This window comes from Sus scrofa, chromosome 3, assembly GCF_054392235.1.
Source record: "Sus scrofa isolate SSC_HxYL_T2T_F1_AM1 chromosome 3, Sscrofa_HxYL_maternal_Yorkshire_Landrace_v2.0, whole genome shotgun sequence".
NCBI classification, from domain to species: domain Eukaryota; kingdom Metazoa; phylum Chordata; class Mammalia; order Artiodactyla; family Suidae; genus Sus; species Sus scrofa.
The window spans coordinates 47,914,804-47,929,060 of record NC_139385.1 but is presented as its reverse complement, the minus strand read 5'-3'; the positions used below and the strand labels follow the sequence as shown (position 1 = coordinate 47,929,060).

The 14,257-nt window shown below is 50.4% G+C and overlaps 1 protein-coding gene across 25 annotated transcripts in view; it reads right to left on the bottom strand.

The window, feature by feature from the left end:
- The window catches only part of NPRL3 (NPR3 like, GATOR1 complex subunit), a 61,602-nt gene that overhangs the window by 32,706 nt on the left and 14,639 nt on the right, over nucleotides 1–14,257 (bottom strand). For 17 of the 25 annotated variants that reach the window (XR_014841137.1, XR_014841135.1, XR_014841136.1 and 14 more), the window contains exon 1: nucleotides 1,281–1,621. The exons of 7 other annotated variants lie outside the window; for them this stretch is intronic. Coding sequence is in view for 4 of the 18 variants with exons in the window: in XM_003481079.5 (XP_003481127.1) it covers nucleotides 1,281–1,398 (118 nt within the window). In the remaining 14 variants the exon portion in view is untranslated. Of the gene's footprint in view, nucleotides 1–532; nucleotides 956–1,053; nucleotides 1,622–14,257 lie in introns of those variants that run through there. One more of the 25 variants, XR_014841133.1, reaches the window with a different exon arrangement.

Sequence of the window (14,257 nt, the reverse complement as noted above, 5' to 3'; positions counted from 1 at the left end):
GTGTAAGTCGAAGATGCAGCTACACTACCCACCCCCTAGCCCAGGACCTTCCACATGCCGGGGTGTGGCCCTTAAAAAACATTTCTTGTTTAAATCACAGCATGTTGCACAAAAATTCTTTGGTGGTAATTTGGTAATTCCAAGTCTACAACCAAGACAGTGAGTGAAAATGAAAACAACAGGTCAGAACACAGTGGATGGTGCGTTCACTTGAGCTTAGAAAAGAAAATAACCTGCATATATACCGGTACTTTTACACAGAAGATTCTAGAAAGATGCACAGGAAAACGTTAAGGGGAGGTGGGTGGCTTACAGGATGATGATAAGAAAGAGCTTTCTTGTCATGGTCTAAAGCCCTCTGTCCCTTCAAAACTTTGTACTATCTCGGAGCTCCCGTCACCGTGCAGTGGTTAATGAATCCGACTAGGAACCCTGAGGTTGAGGGTTTGATCCCTGGCCTCGCTCAGTGGGTTAGGGATCCGGCGTGGCTGTGGTGTAGGCTGGCGGCTACAGCTCCAATTCAACTCCTAGCCTGGGAACCTCCATATGCCATGGGTGGGGCCCTAGAAAAAGACAAAAATTTTGTATTATCTTAACAAACTTAAAAGTAATTTATTTTAATTATATAAATTACGAATTGAACTGCAAGTAACTTAAATGCCCATCCACAGGGAAAGGGCAGCGGTTGCGGTAGCACCAAGAGAGCCGTCATCTGTTCACTAGGTTGGAAACCGCTCCAAGGCAGATGGTCAAATGGAAAAAGGGAGACAGAACAAGACACCTGTCTATGTGTGTGTGCGCGGGGATGGGGGGACACACACTTTCCTGGGAGGCGAGGCTGTCCCCTTGACATGTGAAAGTCCTGGGGCTACAGCAGCAACGGGGCCCCTGCAGTGACAGCAGAGGATCCTTAACCCACTGGGCCACCAGAGTACTCCAGCAACATCCTATTTTTCTGCGGATAAGGAGCAAAGACCGAATCGCTAAGTGGTTACGCTGCAGTGGGGAGGGGCAGCAGAACCGGGGGGAAGGCCGGGCCGACTCCCGAGGTACCTGCGTTTCCTATCTCACCCAAGCTGAACACACGCCTACAGGGCTTCCTCTCTTCCGAAGGCCTAGAGACACTGACGAAGTGTTTGCAACACTGGCTGGGGCGTGTGGGACGAGGAGCGACGCTCTCCCCGCTTCCTCGGACGTTTCCCTACGTCCCGAACACTCTCCTTGGACAAGAAAGGGAAACCACCTGGCAGCTGCCAGCGAGGGGCCCGGCGCCCACTTACTTGTCTGGGACGCCGGGTGCTCCTGGCTTCTTTGGAAGGGGTACCTGAACAGCAGCTTATTGCCCCGGCTCCCCGAGCTCACCAGGATCACGCTGATGGGGCTGGTGTTGTCCCCCATGCCGCCGGGGCCCGGAGCGGTGGGGGCTCCGGGGACGGCGGGGGCCGGGAAGCTGAGGGCTCTGAGGACCGGCCGGACCTCAGAGGACCGGGAGTCGGGGCACAGGGGAGGCGGGGGTTCGGAGCAAGAGCGGCCGGGGGGGGGGGGGCGGGGAAACGGGGACAGGGGAGCCGGGCCGACCGAGCGCGCGCAGCAGTCGCCCAACCAACGCGCCACCTAACGCGGCGGCGAGGCTCGCGAGACTTGGCGGCGGAACCCGGCCAACAAGCAGACGCCCGCGCTGACCGAGGCGCCGGCGCAGGCGCAGGCTGCTGAGTGCGCAGGCACGAGGCCTCTCCCCGGCGCTCGGCTCGGGGGCAGGCGGGGAGCCCCTCCCTTCCGCGGCGGGGCGGGGCGTCTGCAGGGCGGACGCAAAGCCGGGCCGGTCTCGCCCTGGGGTTGGAGGAATCTTTAAATGTTGCTTTTTTTTTTTTTTTTTTTTTTTTTTTTTGTCTTTTTGCTATTTCTTGGGCCGCTCCTGCGGCATATGGAGGTTCCCAGGCTAGGGGTCGAGTCGGAGCTGTAGCCACCGGCCTACGCCAGAGCCACAGCAACGCGGGGTCTGAGCCGCGTCTGCAACCTACACCACAGCTCACGGCAACGCCGGATCCTTAACCCACTGAGCAAGGGCAGGGACCGAACCCGCGACCTCATGGTTCCTAGTCGGATTCGTTAACCACTGCGCCACGACGGGAACTCCTAAATGTTGCTTTTTTCGTTGTCAAAGTAACACTTGCTTTGGGCAGAAAGCTCTCGCTTAGAAATACTGAAATAAAAATGAAAAGTGAAAAAAGTCACTTCAGGAATTCCCGTTGTGGCGCAGTGGTTAATGAATCCGACTAGGAACCATGAGGTTGCGGGTTCGATCCCTGCCCTTGCTCAGTGGGTTAACGATCCGGCTTTGCCGTGAGCTGTGGTGTGGGTTGCAGACGAGGCTCAGATCCCGCGTGGCTGTGGCTGTGGCTCTGGCGTAGGCCGGTGGCTGCAGCTCCGATTGGACCCCTAGCCTGGGAACCTCCATATGCCGCGGGAGAGGCCCAAGAAATAGCAAAGAGACCAAAAAAAAAAAAGTCACTTCACTGAACACAGACCTAAATCTAAGAGCGAACACTAAACTTTGAGGAGCCGCGTGTAAGTCCTAGTGACCAGGGCGAGGCAATGGTTTCTTCAGGGTGACACCAAGGGCACAAGCGACTAAAGAAAAGACGAATTGGTCTTCGTCGAGTTAAAAACTTTTCTGCTTCGAAAAACAGTACCAAGAGGGTTAAAAGAGAAGTTAACCCTTGTGGCTCAGCGGGTTGCGGACAGTTGTCCCTCAGGATGCACTTGGATCCCTGGTCTCGCTCGTGGGTTAAGGATCCTGCGTTGTTGAAAGCTGTGAGTAAGTCGCAGATGCAGCCAGATCTGCTGTGGCTGTGGCCAGCAGCTGCAGCTCTGATTCCACCCTTAGCCTGGGAACTTTCCTATGCTGCAGGTGCACAGTTAAAATATATATATGTATATATATATACATATAATTTTTAAAAAAGTTCCCACTGTGGCTCAGTGGTAACTAATCCAACAGGTAGCCATGAGGTTGTGGTCCAGATCCCTGGCCTCATTCAGTGGGTCCTGAGGTCCATCATTGCCATGAGCTGTGGTGTAGGTCTCGGACATGGATCCCATGTGGCTGTGGCATAGGCTGGCAGCTGTAGCTCTGATTCGACCCCTAGCCTGGGAACTTCCATATGCCACAGGTGCAGCCCTAAAAAGCAGAATAATAAAATTTGAAAAGAAAGCTAAAAGAGCACACAAGGACCCAGTATTTGCAAGTCATCGATCTGATGAAGGAACTGGATCCAGAATATATATTTTATTTTATTTTATTATTTTTAGGAATGCACCCAGGACCTACACCACAGCTCATGGCATTGCTGGATCCTTAACCCACTGAGCAAGGTCAGAGGTGGAACCCGCATCCACATGGATGCTAGTCGGGTTCGTTAACTGCTGAGCCAAGACAGGAACTCCCAGAATATATATTTTAAAAACTCTTACAACTCAACAAGAAAAAGACCAGTGGATTAAGGATCTGGCATTGCTGCAGCTGTGGCACAGGTTGCAGTTCCGGCTTGGATTTGATCCCGAGCCCAGGAACTTTTGCATGCCACACTTGCGGCCAAAAAGAGAGATCGGGAGAAATAACAAGTGCTAGTGAGGAGGTAGTTAAGTTGGAATCTTTAGACACTGCTGGTGGAAATGCAAAATGGTGCGGCTGCTGGAACGTCCTCAAAAGTTTGAACATAGAGTTCTCACGTAACCCAGCAATTCCAGTCCTTGATAGGTACCCAAGAAAATGAAAACATACGTCCACATAAAAATGAAAACTTACACTACCGAAATTTCATAGCACCAACACTCAAAGCAGTCAGAAATAGGAGTTCCCGTTGTGGCGCAGCGGAAATGAATCCGACTAGGAACCATGAAGTTGTGGGTTTGATCCCTGGCCTCGCTCAGTGAGTGAAGGATTTGGTGTTGCCTTGAGCTGTGGTGTAGGTCACAGACGTGATTCGGATCTAGCGTTGCTGTGGCTGTGGTATAGGCCAGCGGCCACAGCTCCGACTGGACCCTTAGCCTGGGAACCTCCATATGCCATGGGTGCGGGCCTAAAAAGACAAAAAGTAAAATAAAACAAAATACAAGCAAACCAAATTGCCTTCACCTGATGAATGGGTGAATCAAATACGATATAATAATCCATGCAGTGGGAATGGTTTCAGTCCTAAAAATGAGTGAATTACTGATCCTAGTGAATCTTGCAAAAATACATATTGTATCACTGCATTTATAGGCACATCCATAGAGACAGAAGGGAAAGCAGCATGGCTTGTCTCGGCCTGGAGCAACTGGAGCATGCAGCTCCTAGTGGCTGTGGGGTTTCTTTGGGGTGATGGTTGCACAACTCTACGAACCACTAAAACCCACTGAAATGCACACTTTAGATGGGTGAAGTTTATGATGTATAAGTTAACTGGGGGTTTTTTGCCCCTGCCCGTGGTGTATAGAGGTTCCCAGGCCATGGATCTCATCCACACCACGGCAGCAACCCAAGCCGTTGCAGTGACAATGCCAGATCCTTAACATATGACGCCAGGAGGGAACTCCCCCTGATATATGACATTTATCTCACAATACAGCTGTTCAAAAAAAAAAAAAAATCACCTCAACCCCCCCATCCCAGGCTTCCCTGGAGGTGACTGCAGTGAAAAATCCAAATCCTTTTTTTTTTTTCTTTTTCGGTTTTTTGTTTTTTTAGGGCCGCACCAGGGCATATCGAGGTTCCCGGCTAGGGTCTCGTTGGAGCTGTGGCCACCGGCCGCCACCACAGCCACAGCAACACCACAGACTTAACCCACGGAGCGAGGCCAGGGATCGAACCCACAACTTCGTGTTTCCTTAGTTGGATTCGCTTCCGCTGCACCACGACGGGAACTCCAATAACCCAAATCTTTTTCAAGCGCATAGGAAGCGCAGGAACATGGTGATGGTGTAAGCGGTAAACCCGCGGCGCTAAGCGGTAAACCCACAGCGCTGCAGTGAAGCGGACACAAAAGTGCATTTCGCAGGAGCGATTCAAGGGTCCAGTCTGCCAGGGTAAAGGGCACATGCATTTGAAATGTCTCTGACGTCGCCCACAAACGTATCGCCCTGCCCAGAGCCGCATAGCGCTGACTTAATTTTCTTGCCAAAATTTCCAGAAAGAAAATAGTATCTTAGGTCACATTTCTTTATCACTGAGGAGCAGAACTACCTGCCTTGCTGGATGATTTCTCAGCACCTGGGAAGTGCTTCCAAGTTTCCTTCTAGGTTGTTTGTCCCTCTTTGGTGGGTTTTTTTTTTTTTTTTTTTTGGTTTTTGGTTTTGTCTTTTTAGGGCTGCACCCACGGCATATGGAGGTTCCCAGGCTAGGGGTCTAATCAGAGTACTGCTGCCAGCCTGCACCACAGCCACAGCCACGTGGGATCCAAGCCGCGTCTGCGACCTACACCACAGCTCATGGCAACAGGGGATCCTTCCCCCACTGAGCGAGGCCAGGGATTAAACCTGCGTCCTCAGGGATGCTAGTCAGATTCATTTCCACCAAGCCACAATGGGAACTCCGATGTGTTCTTTCTTTGTGGGCCTTACTTACCCTCGGTGCGGCCTTGGCAACTCTTTCCCTGAGTCTAGTACTTTTTAATTTTATGTATTATCAAAAGGTTTCCGGAGGGCCCGTTGTGGCTCATAGGGTTAAGAATCCGACTGCGACCCAGCGTTGACACGATGGGGCATTGCCATGGCTATGGCACAGGCTGGCAGCTGCAGCTCTGATTCGACCCCACATGCCCCAGGTGTGGCCCTAAAAAGAAAAAAGAAAAAAAAAAGATTTCTGAGGTCTCCCCCCCGTTCCCATGAATGTCCCCGGAATGCAAACAGGGCATGGCAGCAGGAGGCGAGGCTGGACGAGCTGAGTTGATGGGGAAGGAAGAGCCCCCTGTCTGGGGCGCTGGGAATCTGGGGGTGCCCAGACATGAAAACTGGGACTCCCGCCAGGGACTCCCCTCTCTGACTTCCGTAGACGTGCTCCTGCCCCACTGGTCAGTTCCATGGCCCCAGAACCTGGCTGTTCTTGCCGGGGGGAGGCCCAGACGTGGAGAAACCACCATTCCTCAACACCCTTCTCAGGGCCCGCTCCCCGCCAGCAACCTTCACAAGAGCGCCCACTACGTAGATAAGGTGGATGACATTGGCCTTGTAACAAGCACTAGAATCACGGGGCTCAGGTGCAGGGCTGTCTAGGGCTGGTCTGGAGGACCCAGGGTTCTGGATTCCCGACCATCCTCAGCAGCAGCCCCTGAGGGTCTGGGTGTGCCTGCCTCCCTGGGCGGCTGCAGAAACCAGGGCTCATGGTCACTCCCTGGCTGGTCCAGCCTGGACCAGGGGTACGCTGGCCCTGCTTTGGGCCTCGGTAAGAAAAGTGGGAACCAGGGGCTCCTGGACCAGCCTCTGCTCACGGCGGGGAAGGTCCTCAGAGGCACCCTACCCTCTAAGACTTCACTTTATTTATTTACCTATTTGTGTTTCAGTTCCACACCCGCGGCATATGGAGGTTCCCAGGCTAGGGGTCCAATCGCAGCTACAGCTGCTGGCCTCCACCACAGCCACAGAAACACAGGATCCGAGTTGTGTCTGTGACCTACACCACAGCTCAACGGCAATGCCAGATCCTTAACCCACAGAGAGAGAGGCCAGGGATCGAACCCAAATCCTCATGGATCCTCGTTGGATTCATTTCTGCTGAGTCACGACGGGAACCCCTCTAAGTCTTCACTTTAAATTCAAATAACTCTGCTCTGTAAAAGTAAGTGGATTCTTGGAAACCAAACCCCGACCCTTCCTCCCAGCCTGCCCAACCCCCACCCCGGGCAGGGCCAGGAGGCTGCTTGGAGGGCCAGGCCTTATCGGGTCCTGCCACATGGTCTGGGCCCCACAGAGGCACCTCCAACTGTCAGAGGGCCAGGCGGGACTCTCAGACCCTATCTGCAGTGTGGCTGCCCGCAGAGAGCCACTCACACACTGCGGTCACATGGCAGCGGCCAGTCCCTCCTAAGAAGGGGGGGCCTCGCGAACCCCCACCTGAGGTTACAGCAGTGAAATGGGGGTTCTCGAGGGGGTGGTCCGCCAGGGGCTGCTCTTGGGGGAGGATCTGTAGACCCGTCTCGGTCTTCTGCTGAGACGCCAGAGCCCATCGGAGTTTGGTCCCCGCTACACACGCTCAGAACAAGCCTGGGCTTGGAATCCGGCCCACAGACCAGCAGGTCTCAGCACCCTGAGATCTGGCACAGGCTCAGGCCCCCCTGCTGCAGGCAGGGAAGCCAGGGCCCAGGGACAGGGACCCACGGCAACCTCAGGCTCCTCTGCCCACTGGGGCTGGTTCCTCCTCCACTGAAACTGAACGTGCTTTGTCATGTCCCCAGGCCTCCATCTACTCAAAACACGTAATGAGGAGCTCCTGGCTTGGTGCAACGGAAACAAAGCCAGCCAGGAACCGTGAGGTTGCAGGTTCCATCCCTGGCCTCACTCAACAGATGGGGGATCCAGCGTGGCTGTGGCTGTGGTGTAGGCCAGCGGCTAGAGCTCTGATTAGACTCCTAGCCTAGCCTAAGAACCTCCATATGCTGCGGGTGCAGCCCTAAAAACAAAACAAAACAAAACAAAAAACAGTTATGGTAATAAAACCAGACACACACGGACCTGTGAGCTGCTGTCAGCCAGAACCAGACACCAGCCCTGCTCCCACCACGGAACATCAGCCCAGTGAGCACGGTCACCCAACTCCAAGCACCAAACAGTGAAGTTCTCTGCAAGGTGATGTGGAAGTTCCATTTTGCCTCGAGTCCAGCACAGTGCTTGGTCCACTTTTTAAAAAATTGAGGTGTCCCTGCTGTGGCGCAATGATTAAGGATCCCGTGTGGCTGCGGCTGCGGTGGAGGCCGGCAGCTGCAGCTCTGATTCCATCCCTGGCCTGGGAACCTCCATGTGCCACGGGTGCCAAAAAAAAAAAAAAGAAAGAAAAAAAAAGAAAAGAAAGGAAAGGAAAAAAGGAGAGAGAGAGATAGAAATGGGTTCCCATTGTGGCACAGCAGAAGCAAACCCAGCTAGGACCCATGAGGACGCGGGTTCGATCCCCGGCCTCTCAGAGGGTGGGGGATCTAAAGTTGCTGTGAGCTGTGGTGTGGGTCGCAGATGCGGCTTGGATCCTGCGTTGCTGTGGCTGTGGTGCAGGTTGCAGACGCTGCTCGGATCCTGCATTGCTGTGGCTGTGGTGTAGGCCGGTGGCTACAGCTCCAGTTCGACTCCTAGCCTGGGAACCTCCATATGCCGCAGGTGCATCCCTAAAAAGACAAAAGGTGAAAAATAAATAAATAAATAAATAAATAAAAGAAATCCTGAGAGGGATCCTTTAAATAAAAAAGCAGTAAGAAGAAATAGGATGGAGGAAATCACAACTGGAAAGTCCTCACTTAAATTAGCCAGTACGCAGAACTCAAAGAAAAAAAAACTTCTGTAAAAGCAACAATAAACCCAAGGATCAGCAAAAGGACAAACATGCAGATGTTAAAAGGACGTCAACATCATAAAACGTGGGGAAAGAAGGTAAGGAAATCTGGACACTTTTTTCTAGACTGTGTTTGAGCCTACGTGATTATGAGGCTGAAGCCAGCAGATATAGGAAGTGGTGAACAGACTTGAAAAACAGCGACCACAAATCAAAACCCAACAGTGCATTCACAAAAACTAAAAAGACGACGACACAAGCACAAAATAAAAGGAAATCATCCAACAAAAAAGGAACAAAGGAGAAACATGACCTGCCAACAAATAAATACATAAAGTGACAATAAATACATATCTATCAATCATTACCTTAAATGTCCACGGACGGAACGCTCCTTAAAAAGACAGAGTGGCAGATTGGACAAAAAACAAGTCTACAATGTGCTGCCTACAGGAGACTCACCTTAGGGCAAAGGACATACATAAATTGGAAGTGTAATAAAAAAAAAAAAAAAAAAAACAACTGTAACTGCAATGTATACATCTAAGGATGACCTGACCCCCTTGCTGTACAGTGGGAAGATAATAAAAAAAAAAAAAAAAATTGGAAGTGACGGGATGGAGAAAGGTATTTCATGCGAATGGAAAAGACAGGAAAGCAGGAGTTGCAATCTTCATAGCAGATAAAATAGACTTTATTTTGTTTTGTTTTTTGTCTTTTTGCCATTTCTAGGGCTGCTCCCGTGGCATATGGAGGTTCCCAGACTAGGGGTCCAATCGGAGCTGTAGCCTCCAGCCTACACTAGAGCCACAGCAACGCAGGATCTAAGCCACGTCTGCAACCTACACCCCAGCTGACAGCAACGCCAGATCGTTAACCCACTGAGCAAGGCCAGGGACCGAACCCGCAACCTCATGGTTCCTAGTCTGATTGGTTAACCACTGTGCCACAACAGGAACTCCTAAAATAGACTTTAAAATGATGGCCATAAAGAAAGACAGAAAAGGACAATGTTGAATGATAAAAGGATCGATTCAAGGAGTTCCCAGCAGGGCTCAGGGGTTATCGAACATGACAAGGAACCATGAGGATGCAGGTTTGGTCCCTGGCCTCACTCAGTGGCTTAAGGACCCGGCATTGCCGTGAGCTGTGGTGTGGGTCGCAGACGAGGGTTGGATCTGGAGTGGCTGTGACGCTGGCATAGGCTGGCGGCCACAGCTCCAATTGGACCCCTAGCCTGGGAAACTCCATATGCCATGGGTGCAGCCCTAAAAAAGACAAAAAACAAAAAAAAAGGGGTCCATCCAGGAAGAGGATATTCCGCTCATCAATATCTATGCCCCTAATCGAGGAGCACCCAAATACTTACACCAAATACTAACAGACATAAAAGGAGAAATTGATGGGAACGCAATCATAGCAGGACACTTGAACACCCCATTCACATCAATGAACGGATCCTCTAGACAGGAAATCAATAAGGCAACAGAGATGCTAAATGACACAATAGAAAAGTTAGACTTAATTGACATTTTCAGGACATTACACCCAAAAAAATCAGAATATGCATTCTTTTCAAGTGCACATGGAACAGTCTCAAGGACTGACCACATATGGGACACAGAACTAACCTCAGCAAATTTAAGAGTATAGAAGTTATTTCAAGTATCTTCTCTGACCACATGGCATGAAACTAGAAATCAACTGCAGGAAAAGAAATGGGAAAAAAACTGACTACATGGAGACTGAACAACATGCTACCAAAAAGCCAACAGGCCAACGAGGAAATAAAAGTAGAAATTAAAAAATACCTCAAGACAAATGATAGTGAAAACACAACCATTCAAGATCTATGGGATGCAGCAAAAGCAGCACTCAGAGGGAAATTCATGGCGATGCAGGCCATCCTCTAAAAAGAAGAAAAACTCAAATGGACAGCTTAACCCACCACCTACAAGAATTAGAACAAGAAGGACAAACAAAACCTAAAGTCAGAGGAAGGAAGGAAATCACAAAAATCAGAGAGGAAATCAATAAAATAGAGATCAAAAAGAAAAAGAAAAAAAATCAATAAAGCCAAGAGCTGGTTCTTTGAAAGGGTAAACAAGATTGACCCACCTCTAGCCAGACTCACCAAGAAGAGGAAAGAAAGAATTCAAAAACACAAAACGAAAATAAAAAATGAAAAGGAGAAATCTCAACAGATACTGCAGAAATACAAAAAAATAAGAGAATTCTATGAGCAATTATATGCCAACAAGTTTAGCAACCTAGAAGGAATGGACAACTTTCTAGAGACACACAGGCTGCCAAAACTGAATGGAGAAGAAATAGATCAACTGAACAGACAGATCACGAGCAATGAAATTGAATATGTAATAAAAACACCCCCTACAAACAAACGTCCAGGACCAGATGGCTGCACAGAGGACTTCTGCCAAACATACAAAGAGGAACTTACACCCATCCTTCTTCAACTTTTCCAGAAGATGGAAGAAGAAGGAACACTCCCAAAGATATTCTATGAAGCCACCATGACCCTAATTCCAAAACCAGACAAAGATACTTCAGAAAAAGAAAATTATAGGCCAGGAGTTCCCATCATGGTGCAGCAGAAACGAATCTGACTAGGAACCATGAGGATGCAGGTTCGATCCTTGGCCTCGCTCAGTGGGTTGAGGATCCCCTGTCGCCATGAGCTGTGGTATAGGTTGCAGATGTGGCTCGGATCCGGCGTTGCTGTGGCTGTGGTGTAGGCCGGCAGCTGCAGCTCCAATTCAACCCCCAGCCTGGGAACCTCCATGTGCCATGGGTGTGGCCCTAAAAAGACAAAAAAAGCAAAAAAAGTGGCTTCCTACGGCTTCCCCTCCTTGGAGGCCGAGGAAGGGGGTTGGCGCTGTCAGGAAGGAAAGAAGAGGCCTCTGGAGAGGAGGTGCGGAGCCTCTGCATCGTAGGAGGCCTGGAATCTGCACATGTGACTTCCTGCAGGGGCTCCTGGCCGGACCCCAGGTCACAGCTGCAGGGCTTCTCCCAGCTTCTCGAAAATAAAGAGACAGAGATCCCGTCGTGGCTCAGCGGAAATGAATCTGATTAAACTACAGCAATTCAGAGAGTGCGACTTTGGTGAAGGGTAGACCCATAGGACAGTGGAGCAAAACGAGAGTGCGGAGGTAAACCTGCTGAGATATTTCTAATTAACGTTTCTTTTTTGGGGCCACACCTGCGGCATGCGAAATTCCTGTGCCAGGGATCGAACCCGTGCCAGAGCAGCACCTTGAGCTGCTTCACTGACAATGCTGGATCCTTCACCCGCTGAGCCACAGGAGAACTCCAGATTAATTTTTGCAAACAAGCGAGCAAGCGAGCAAAGGCGGTTCGGTAGAGGAAGTGCGGGTTTACACTCAGAGGCGAAGCAAAACCACCCAGCCCTCACCTCACACACAGCAAGTTATCTCAGAAGGGATCACAGATCTACGTGGAAAATAGAAACGATGAAACGTGGAAGAAACCGCAGATGAAAGCCTTCGTGACCTGCGGTAGGAAAGCATTCTCAGGCATGACTCTAAACACATCAATCTTAAAAGAAAAACTTGAAAAATTAGACTTTATCCGAAAGAAAACTGGGAGTTCCCACTGTGGCACACTGGGATCAGTGGTGTCTCTGCAGCGCTAGGAAGCAGGTTCCACCCCCGGCTGGCACAGTGTGTTAAGGATTTGGCATTGCTGCAGCTGCAGCGTAGCTCACAATACCGGCTCAGATGGGAAACTCTACATGCTGTGGGGTGGTCCAAAAAGTACCATAAATTCAAAAAATAAACAAAACTTTGGCTCAACAAATGACACTATTAAGGGGATAAAATGACAAGCTATAAACTAGGAGAAAATATTGGCAAATCACACATCTGACAAAGGATTGCATCCAGAATCTCCATAGAACTCTCAAAATTCGCCAGGAAGAAATGGAACAAGCCAATTTTAAAATGGTCAAAAGAGGAGTTCCCACTATGGCACAACAGGACCAGCAGCATCTTTGGAGCACTGGGACACAGGTTCGACCCCGGGCCTGGCAGGGTGGCTTAGGAGCCAGTGTTGCTAAAGCTGTGGCCTAGGTCACAACCACGGCTCCGATCTGATCCCTGGCCCGGGAACTCCATGTGCTGCAGGTGGTTAAAAAAAAAGGAAAAAAAAAAATGGCCCAAAGAAGGAGTTCCCTGGTGGCCTAATGGTTAGGACTCAGCACTTTCACCTCTGCGGCCTGGATTCAACCGCTAGTCTAGGAACTGAAATCCCACATCAAAGCCACTACTTGCCACAGCCAAAAATAAATACACAAAAAATTTAAAAACATTTTTAAAAGGGTCAGAACACCAGAACAGATATTTCGCCAAAGAGAGTATTGGAGGAATTCCCATCATGGCTCAGCGGAAACGAATCCAACTGGGAACCTGAGTTTGCAGGTTCCATCCCTGGCCTCGCTCAGTGAGTTAAGGATCCAGCATTGCTGTGAGCTGTGGTGTGGGTTGCAGAGGTGGCTCGGATCTGACAGTGGTGCAGGTTGGCAGGTTGTGGTGCAGGTTAGCAGCCACAGCTCAGATTGGACCCCTAGCCGGGGAACCTCCATATGCTGTGGGTGCGGCCCTAAAATATATATACACACTTATTTTAAAAATGGACGAGAGACCAGAACAGATATTTCACCAAATAGAACACTGGGACAGACAAATGAGCACATGAAGAGACGAGCCTCACCACTGGCCATCAGGGAAATGCGGACTGAAGCCACACTGCCCTCTCACAACTGTCAGTCACTAACGTGTGAAAATAGTGACAACGTGCAGGGCCACTAGGACTTTCAACTAGGACTTTCCCTCACAGCCGAGTGGAAGGCAAAACGATAAAGCCCACTTCTTGTGTGTGTGTGTTGTGTGTGTGTTTTGTTTTGGGTTTGTTTTGTTTTGTTTTTTTGCTTTTTTAGGGCTGCACCTGCAGCATACGGAGGTTCCCAGGCTAGGGGTCAAATTGGAGCTACAGCCGCCGGTCTACACCATAGCCACAGCAACTCGGGATCTGACACGTGTCTGCGACCTACCGCGCAGCCTCACGGCAATGCCGGATACTTAACCCACTGAGCGAGGCCAGGGACCGAACCCGCAATCTCATCGTTCCTAGTCAGATTCATTTCAGCTGCGCCACGACAGGACCTGCAAAGCCAACTTCTTATAAAGTCAAACATACACTCAGCCCATGAACCCACAATCCTACTCTTACATACGGTATTTATCCCAGAGCATTAAAAATGTATGTTCACATCAAGACCTGCACAAGAATGCTCACGGCAGCGCTGTTGGTAGCAGCGCCGAAGTGGGACAGTGGGGGTCCGAGTGGGAGTCAGAGGTGCACGAACACCGACACGGCGGGTATCCACTTTGCAATGGAAAGAAACCAGCTACCAACGCAATGCAACGGCAGGCACAGATCTCAAGGGGACCAGGCCAAGTAAAAGGAGCCAGTCCTTTAGGGCGGAGTGCTGTGCAGTTCCCATCATGCTCAGCTGAAACAAATCTGACTAGCATCCCTGGGGACGCAGGTTTGATCTGTGGCTTCACTCAGTGGGTTAAGGATCTGGCGTTGCCGTGAGCTGTGGTGCAGGTCACAGATGGGTTCAGATCTGGTGTTGCTGTGGCTGTGGCGTAGGCCAGTGGCTATAGCTCCAGTTTGACCCCTAGCCGGGGAACTTCCATA